Source organism: Malus domestica, chromosome 04 (genome assembly GCF_042453785.1).
Source record: "Malus domestica chromosome 04, GDT2T_hap1".
NCBI lineage: Eukaryota > Viridiplantae > Streptophyta > Magnoliopsida > Rosales > Rosaceae > Malus > Malus domestica.
This window is the reverse complement of record NC_091664.1, coordinates 21,213,667-21,223,176: the sequence shown is the minus strand read 5'-3', so window position 1 is coordinate 21,223,176 and position 9,510 is coordinate 21,213,667. Positions and strand designations below refer to the sequence as shown.

Here is a 9,510-nt window from a genome sequence, read left to right as displayed (position 1 = left end):
AACATTTGTTATCTTAACGGGTCGTGTCGTGTCATACCCGTTATCTTAACAGGTCCTTAACAAATCGGGTCACTTTACTTAACAGGTAAAATGACCCGACCCGTTATAACTTGTTAATAAAAATAATTTTTTTCTTAGATTTGCACATACCACATAAATATTACTTCAAAACATAAAAACACATTTGTCATTAAGTACATTTCACATATAACAAAGTGGTACATTAATAAAAGAAGAATGAGTACATTATAAATAAATTAGGGTAAATATAAAAGATTAAAAAATTATGAGTACAAATGAATTTTTAAAAAATATAGCAGCTAAAAGAAATTAATACATGGGTACAAAATAAAAAAGAAAATACTACAAATTTAAAAAAAAATGTTGCAAATTAAAAGTGGGTACAAACTAAAAATATAAATATATGATACAAAGTTTAGGCATAAAACATAAATATGCCATATGTAATTTTTCTATCATTGATTAAATATACAATATCACGTGATGGTATACACATGAGTACAAACACAAATAAAACTTTAAAAAATATGGGCACAAAAAGAAACTAATATATGGGTACAAATTAAAAATGAAAAAAAAATTGGTACAAATTAAAAATGGGTACAAACTAAAAATAAAAATATATGATAAAAAATTTAACCATAAATATAAATATACTAATTGTAACATTTTAACACTAAAGGAATATATTTAAAAGTAAAAATATTTTATTATTCAAATAATTAATGATGTTATTAATATTCAAGGATCTTGATCAAAAATTAAAAATGAATATGATTTTAATCAATGAAGTAGCAAAAAGAAGGACGTGAACCTAATTTCTCCTTTAATTTAATATATATAATTATTATAGTATTTTTGAGATATAAAATTATTAAATTAATATTTTACTTATCGTATATCGGATTATTCACGTGTGTACTTAAACCAATCTGTTATCTTAATATGTGTTTATCGAGGACTACTATATATATGTTAAATGTAATTGGCTTCATCTAGTTTGGTTTACTAAATCTGTGATCCTAATATCTTCTTTTTGTGATTACAAAATATATCTTACTTGTAATAGTTTCAAATTGTGTAAAAGGTTTGTAACTTTCAAATTCTGCTGAGGAAGAAAATTAAACCCATATAATTACCAGTTAAGCATTCATCTAATTGATCATTATTTCTCTATTAAAACTTGATGTGATATGGGCAATGAGATATGGCCCTGTCATGACTCATGACTCCATATCCAAATGACAAATAGATAAGGCGGAAGCAACCGACCAACCAAACTCGTTGTAGTAACAGCTACCAGTGAAGAACAATTCAGCAAAGCTCTCTCTCTGGCGGAGCTGGTGGCAGTTGAGTGACGAAGGGTGCATGGAAACTGGTCTGTACAACTAAGTCTTGGGTCTCATCAGTGACGATGGCAACAGTGGCAGTGGCCCCACGTGTCCCATTGGTTATCTCAAATAATAGCATCCGTCAAAGTCATAAATGTAGTTGGGTAGGAGCTCCACAAAATTCGACCCTTTCTTTTCAATCCACTTCATTTTCTGCTGCATCCTTGTTTATCCAGAGAAGGGCGAGAAGGGGTTTTGGGAGAGCAGGAGTTGTCACAAAGGCGATGGCGGATTCGGGTGCAAGCACAGTCCTTGTCACTGGAGCTGGTGGTAGAACTGGTACTCTCTCTCTCTCTCTCTCTCTCTCTCTCTCTCTCTCTCTCTCTCTCTCTCCTCGTTAACATAAAGTTGACTGTTTTAATTAATTTATAGGTGTTGATTGAGAGCTGGGATTTCTAGATTATGTAGTTTTAATCCGGATTTTGGTTTTTTTCTTTTTTTAATAAGCGATAGGATAATTACACTAAATTCATTTAAGCTACGGGACGAGGATTAGAACCTGAGTGCATAGGATGGAACTTGGTGCTCTAGCTAACTTGGCTAAACCCAGGTCTGCGGATTTAGGCGATTTATTGTTTGTCATTCCTGGATTATGAATCTAAATAAAGTTAAGAACTTTTTGTACAAAGCATTACAAGATGCGTATTTTAGTATTTGGGTTTGTGGGATTTATGGTGGGGCAATGGGTTTTGTGGAGCTTTTACGTCTGCGCATAGAACCCTTTTTTTTACTCAGTCCCATAGTGTGAGCAGAAATGTGTGAGATAATTGGGTGTTTGGAGAAGCATGTCTGATGGAGTGGGGGAGATTCCCGGTGTGTGCACCGCTGTAAGGGTACGCGGGTTTAGGGTTTAGGTTTCGTGATTTAAATAACAGTCAGTGCATAGTGAATGTGAGTTGAACTTAACATATATGGCAATGAAATTGTGTTTTGTTACTGTGAATGTGTTTGTTTTGGGTTATATTTACTCATTATCTATGGCGATGGAAGCGGAAGAGGAAATCGTTTTTCCTCCTCTGTTTGAGGAAAGGGTTTGTGATTTAGATGTAGCATTGGTGGAAACTTGGCAGGTAAACTGGTTTATGAGAAGTTAAAGGAGAGGTCAGACCAGTATGTGGCGAGGGGTCTGGTTAGGAGTGAAGAGAGCAAACAGAGCATTGGTGGAGCAGATGATCTTTATATTGGAGATATAAGGGATGCTGACAGCATTCTACCTGCAATCCAAGGGATCGATGCTCTCGTTATCCTTACAAGTGCTGTGCCTAAGATGAAACCTGGATTCGATCCAACTAAAGGTGGGAGGCCTGAGTTCTATTTTGAAGACGGGTCATATCCTGAACAGGTAGTTCTGTCATTTTTATGAATTTCGGATCACTGTAAATACGTGGTTCTAAAATGATGATTTTTACAATCTTTGTTTTATCCTATTGTTCTGATAGATGGGTTTGCATTTTAGGTTGATTGGATTGGACAGAAAAACCAAATAGATGCTGGTGAGAATTTTTATCCTTGTTTCCATTCATTCAAAACATGGTTCATTTTAGCTTTGAGTTTTGAATTACATGACAATGCGAACAGCTAAGGCTGCGGGAGTGAAGCAGATTGTGTTGGTTGGGTCTATGGGTGGAACGGATCTTAACAATCCCCTGAACAAATTGGGTGATGGCAATATATTGGTAAGTAATCCTTTACTACATTTGAATTACCGCCTTTTGTGGTTGCTTTTCAGCTTTCTGTTTGTGGAAATGGAATTTGACTTTGCTGATCTATTCCTTCCTGCTTCTATGTTAATTATAAATGTTTATGCATTATGTTTACTACTCAGGTTTGGAAGAGGAAGGCTGAGCAGTATTTGGCTGACTCCGGAATTCCATACACAATCATAAGGTTGGTCCAGTTATATTCAGACTTGTTCAAACAATATGTTCGTATTAAATAGACTCTGTAACATCACTAGCTGCTTTCGTTACTACTGTTACCGGAAAAATGGAAGTCTTTTTATGACAACAACCCTCACAATGATGTAAGAAGCCATTGTTTATGCTACTTTGCTTTGGGTTTTATATCTTTTTTCCAACACAATGTTTGAGAACTTCTAAAACACCAAAGCATCCCTTTATTGTTGTGACCCCTGATGAATATGGATACCAAAGCTTGTCTGCTGGAGCGATTGACAAATACCTAGATTTGCTTTCATACTAAAGCTTGTCCGCGTGTTATGTGCATCAGTGTAGCGTACAATAGAAGCTCAAATCACTGAATTCTATACCTTATACTTCTAACTACTCATGTTTTGATTGATTGTTCTTGTTATTCTACATGGCTTCCAATTGACCTAAATCTCCATGGTTTTATTAGGGCCGGAGGCTTGCAAGACAAAGAAGGCGGCATCCGTGAACTACTTATAGGGAAGGATGACGAGCTTCTTAAGACCGAAACAAGAACCATTGCTAGACCTGATGTTGCAGAAGTCTGCATTCAGGTATTGTGTACATGGGTGTGCAAATAAACAGTTTCACAGTTTCCTTTTTCTCTGCCTACCTCAAAGCTTGCATGCATGATGCATCTCAGCATCAACTTTTTGGGCAATGGCCATGTATTGTACTGATTTGTTTGCTTTCTATATTTTGATCAGGCACTGCAGTTCGAGGAGGCCAAGTTTAAGGCATTTGATTTGGCCTCAAAGCCGGAGGGAACTGGGACACCGACCAAGGATTTTAAGGCTTTGTTTTCCCAGATCACAACCCGATTTTGATCTTCGGCTAATATCTGTAATGCCAAAGAGAACATCTTCCCTTGTGAGTTTTGTTTTGTTTGTACTGGGAAAAAAACAGCAGAAAAGGAGCTAGCATGTGTATGCAGTTTGAACAATTTTAATATGTAATAAAGGGATCAAGGAACTAGCGTATGTCTGTGCACCAGACTTTGTTTTTGTACCTTTTTCGTAGATTGGTGTGTGGATTTGGTGTTCATTGACAGGGAAAACACTTTAAAAAGACTTTGTTTTGAAGAAAAAACTCATGATTTGATTGTTGAAGTGTTTCTCGACCTTCCTCCAACTTAAATTGGACTATAAGGCCATCTCCAACCGAATGAGAGCTGGGATGCTTGTTTTAACCCTATAGTTTTTAAAGAAATTAATATTTTAATGAATAGTGACATACTATATTTCTCATCATCTCCAATCAAAAGGCCAGAGGGCTATAGAACAAACATAGCCATGAAACAAAAAAACATCTCCAACTGAAGGGGCTATAAGGTGAAATATAATTTATTATTTTAATTGAATTAATATGGTTACTTCAATTAAACTACCTCAATCATGGAGTAGGCTAAGTTTTATATTGTTAAATATTTTTTTTTAATATTGTTTAAGTTTCATGTTGTTAAATATTTTTTTTTTTTTATGTTGTATAAGTTTTATGTTGTTTAATGTTACTTAATGTTATTTAATGTTGTTTAATGGCTTAGATAGTTAAGGGGAAAAAAATAGAATTTTAGGTAGTTATAGGAAAAAAATAGAATTAAAATATTTTTTTTTAAATTCAAATATAATGGCTAGCTAACGTCAGCAACTAGCCATTAGGATTCAAACCTCTAGACCGGCGGGGGATGGTTGGATGGCTGGTTTGGGCTGGCCTGATTCTCCTTTTGTGGCATGGTGGGGCCCACAAGCCCTTTAGCCTAGCCTTCAGTTGAAGACGGTTTTTGTGTCATTTAGGGCTATTTTTAGCCTTATAACCCTCTAGCTGGATGGGTTGGAGATGGCCTAAACAACACAAATAACAGCGATTTCTACACACTATTTTTCACTGTATGCGCATTCTCTCTTAATAGTTAATTCTAGTCGTTGAACACCAAATCTAAGCTTACAAGAAGTACGGATTTGCAAAAGGTTCCCTCTTGACTGCTTGGCGAAGTTGTCGTTGTAATCCCCTTGCTATTTAACTTAACATTCCCTAATTAACTTTGTTGGGATTTTCTTTAATCCTTTCTGGGTTTTTAAATTTTTTTTTATTTTATTTTTTGAGGAATCTGGGAATTTAGGTTAACTGTTTCATTTTACATTTTGTAGGTGGGATTTGATATGATCCTCCTCGATGGTTTGACGAGCTAAGTTTGCCTGAAGAACTTGACGAGTGAGACAAAGACAAGGGATACACATTGTGATACCGCAAATTCTCTAAGAATATTAGAAATTCCGTACATGGAAAACCATGTCAATTGTCTAAGCGAAGAGACTTTCTTGGAACAAGTTTACTGTCAGCATAATGTGACATGAAGCCCTGGACGCATTCAAGTAACGCAGAAAGAGACGTAAAATGATCAGCTTACACTGCGTTATTTTATGGGTTTGCCTCACAAAATGATCATAGTCCCTAACTATTGTTCTATCATTGTTCATGTACTAAGTGAAAGGATTAATTAAACAGCCATTAGTGAGTGGCATCTTTGCATTGATCCCAAAAGGTTGGCTTCTCTATGATATAAGAAATGATTTCCGCACACCAGTTTTCTCATTCCATGTTCCTATTTATCTATGTTTTGAGAAAGATTCGGGATGTGTAAAAAGATTAAGAGATGTGCGACAATCACTTCTGTGATATAGTTTGCCTACCAAATTTTATATGCAGGATAACTCCAGACGTCTCAGAAGATATTATAATCTATCGAGAAAGTGGGTAATAATAATATTGTCTTAGAAACCATTCAAGCTAAATAAACAAGGGAAATGCCAACTGACACACCCTGACCAAAATTGAGGCATGCTAGCCGTCATGTGAGAGTGACGTAACCATGTGCACAGTGCAGAAGCAATAATGATATGGAGAAATACGAGTGAATAAAAGCCAAACTACTAAAAGTATGGGATAAGATAAAGTGATAGTGCGAGATTAAGTGTGAAATACACAATCAGAGCATAAATAGCCTAAGTGCAGTCCGACTGGACAAGTACTAATTATACAACACCCAAGGGTGATCCTACATTTATGATGTTCTGTCAGAACCACCGTCGAAATCCCCGAGAGCCACCAAAGCACTTCTACCTAAAACCTGGAGGGGCGCAAAATAGAAAGTGTGAATGGGCAAAGACAAAGCTTTTCAAAATGATTTCATTTCTCAAAAGTTCTAACCCCTCGCTGTAAATCCTGTATAATTTCCCAAAAAATAGAATATATATACATATCTCAAAATCATGCTCAGAAAACGATATTCATAAATATGCCATGCCAAAGTATCTCAATGAAATACCATAAGCAATCCAGTTAAAATATATCAATGTCAGATATCATATCAGCTAGATCCACCTAACGTTACTTGCACGGCTGAGTATATAGCTCATAACCAATCTCAATCATATCAAATCCTGCACACGAGTCGGAACCACCTAAAGTGATCTGCACGACAAGACTAGGTGTAAAATAAATATGCTCTAGTGCTACGATCACATGAAGGCTGTGCGAATGATCGCAGGTCACCTATGAGTCAGAACCACCTAAAATGGTCTGTACGACAAGCTTGTGCACCTAACTTGGATCTAAGGTGAGCATATGGTGCGGGAGGTGAACATCACGTGAAGGACTATGCCCTAACTTTAGGGGGGAGCACTCACACCGGGGTGCATGTTTATGAGCTCTTAATGCATCACATCATATCTCGCATAACTGAAGCAATCTCATATCTTTAATTTATGAACTTACCTAGCACTTACCTGTGTGTCTGCAGCACCAATCATAAATATATGCAACTTGTGGGTGAAAAAATTAAGGCTCAAGGAATGAGCCACTACCTAAATTTGGAAGAGTGGAGCTAGAATAAAGGAGCATGATAAAAAAACTTCCATGGAATATGGAACAATGAGAAATACGAGGAAAGTGGAACTTGAAGCCCAAGTATTTTATGTCTATAAAGGAACTAGAATCCCACGAGAATAGGGAGAGGGAAAAAAGGAAGTATCAGATAGCTTTACAATGTCATGCAATTATTTTGATCAACGACAGACTTGAGCGTCGGAGTGTTTTCTTGCAGGTTCCCCCGCTCTCATTGTTGACAAGCGAAGATAGTGTCCAAGGCTTCTCAACATGTTCAAGATTACTTGTTGGTGGAGAATTAGAGCATCCGAAATTTTTCGCTCCAACAGTTGGCGCCGTCTGTGGGAATTCGTACAAAAAGCCGTATTTGAGAACTCATGGTTTCACCCACGCCACAATGGGGGCACAGGCTAAAAACCTGAATAAGTTTTTCTTTTCTTCTCTTTGCCCAATTTATAACCCTCGACTGTTTCTCTATCCCCCGTTCTAATTGAACTGGATGAAAGAAAGCACAATCATTATAAGACATCGTAACCGAGAGCAACGGTAAAACATGGGAAATTCTTCAGAGGGTAAAGCATGGGAAAATTTTCAGAGTTGAAGACAACTCTTAATCGCCATCACCGTTGCCGTTGTTATCTTCCTTGCCCTTACGATCGGTGACGGGCCCTTTGAAGCCGATACGGCTCGTCTTCCTCGACAAGAATAGGAAGTTCCAGAGGGATCAAGAGGTTGTCTCCATTGGTATCATTGGTCATGCCTACCAGGGAAAGAGCTTTATTCTTAACCAGCTTCTCGGATTTCAAGTGGCATTTACAAAAGGGCTATGGTGTTGGAATGCACCATTTAAGAAAAATGCACTGGATGAGCCTGAATACAATATATTATTATTGGATAATGATGCTTTTGATCAGACGGAAATAGGATAATGGAAACTAAACATGAGACTAGCCAAGAATTTGGGGCACGTCGTGTATCATGCGAACAAGAAGATAAGAACTTATTTGCTTCTTTATGTAGTATTTATCAGCAAGAAATTACAAATAACATTTGATGATAATAATATAATCCTAATTAAATATCAACAATACTAATCGTTGTTATCAATTCAGAGTCCTGGTATAAAGTAATGATTCAGAGTCAAGCGTTGCGCCAACCAACTTCGGCAGCGTACGAGCCTCCATTTTCCACAGCTGCTTTGTAGATATTATTCATGCTACAGTGGGGGCATGAGTCAAACAATTCAGTGAATAGAGAACAGGTTGATAGTAAACAGTTGAATGGGAGCAAGAACCTTTGACAATGCAACAAGTGTTGAAAGTGAAATTAGGCTGAAGCAATCGCAACTCATCCCCAGCAACATACAAGCCTTTGTCATCTGCAGCTATTCCAATCCACTTCATTGTCGTCTAAAATGAGATGATTGGTTGGTCTCAGGCTTGGACCCTTCCAAGAATGCTAATTCAAATGAGCTAATAAAGCCATTAAGCACCAATTAATTGGAAATGGAGCATGAGCTAAACCTTAAGCAGGGAAGATTTCTTCTCTTTTATTATTTCAAGGTTATTGTGTGAAGTATGCATTTTTATCATAGCATGTAACAAAATGGTACGGTAAGACAGTTCACTACGGGTCTTCTTTAGTACAACTTAAGATGAGGGAATGAGCATCATCCCTTCATGGCTCTGAATTGTACAAAAGAAATGTTCAAAATTCTCAAATGTCATATATAGGCATCTAAGCTTTCCAGTAATGTATGCAGTCGTCCAATTGTGCAAAAGTCATATTTGTGCAGTGAAATTCTTAGTAACCAATAGAGAAAGGCAGGAGCTCAAGGTAACATAGCTGCTATCTCTAGTCTAGGTTATGTATGATGGTTGTTATTGAAATTACCAAGAGCGACAATAAAATTATTCACAATTCATGCTTCCATATACTTTGTCTATTGAATGGAGCAGATCCAATAGGTGCAAGCAACTAACATTCAAATGCCTAATTCTCACAAGGTGCATTAAATGTAGGGCACTGTCTCAAGAGTCATCTGCAGATAAGAAAAGAAGGGAATAAGTAATGCACATCCCTCCATTATGTGTTGAATAGTTTAGGGCAACTAATATTCAACTCCAAGGCACAGTCATGGCCGAGGGCCAAACTCATGACTGAGTATCATTTGCATGGTAGAAGACTGAACTTATGGCACAAGTTAAAGCCTCCAAGAGAAGAATTCTTTTGGGCCCCTCTTTTACAATCTCATTTGCATGAAACGATATTGTTACAGGTTATAA

At 36.9% G+C, this 9,510-nt stretch overlaps 1 protein-coding gene across 1 annotated transcript; it reads left to right on the top strand.

Annotated features, from left to right (window-relative positions):
• The first annotated feature begins 1,181 nt into the window (after positions 1 to 1,181).
• Positions 1,182 to 4,320, top strand: LOC103433424 (uncharacterized protein At5g02240-like). Its single transcript, XM_008371688.4, has 7 exons — positions 1,182 to 1,691; positions 2,483 to 2,754; positions 2,869 to 2,905; positions 2,991 to 3,088; positions 3,238 to 3,299; positions 3,771 to 3,894; positions 4,048 to 4,320. The coding sequence occupies exons 1-7, from the start codon at positions 1,436 to 1,438 to the stop codon at positions 4,165 to 4,167; spliced, it is 969 nt and encodes a 322-aa protein (XP_008369910.1). The 5' UTR covers positions 1,182 to 1,435; the 3' UTR covers positions 4,168 to 4,320.
• The last annotated feature ends 5,190 nt before the right edge of the window (positions 4,321 to 9,510 follow it).

What these genes read in the sequence shown, in the direction of transcription:
- LOC103433424 (XM_008371688.4), top strand. Translation starts at nt 1,436, where the DNA reads ATGGCAACAGTGGCAGTGGCCCCACGTGTCCCATTGGTTATCTCAAAT. An exon ending in ATTCCATACACAATCATAAG is followed by an intron (nt 3,300 to 3,770) that starts GTTGGTCCAGTT and finishes TGGTTTTATTAG; the next exon opens with GGCCGGAGGCTTGCAAGACA. An exon ending in TTGCAGAAGTCTGCATTCAG is followed by an intron (nt 3,895 to 4,047) that starts GTATTGTGTACA and finishes TATTTTGATCAG; the next exon opens with GCACTGCAGTTCGAGGAGGC.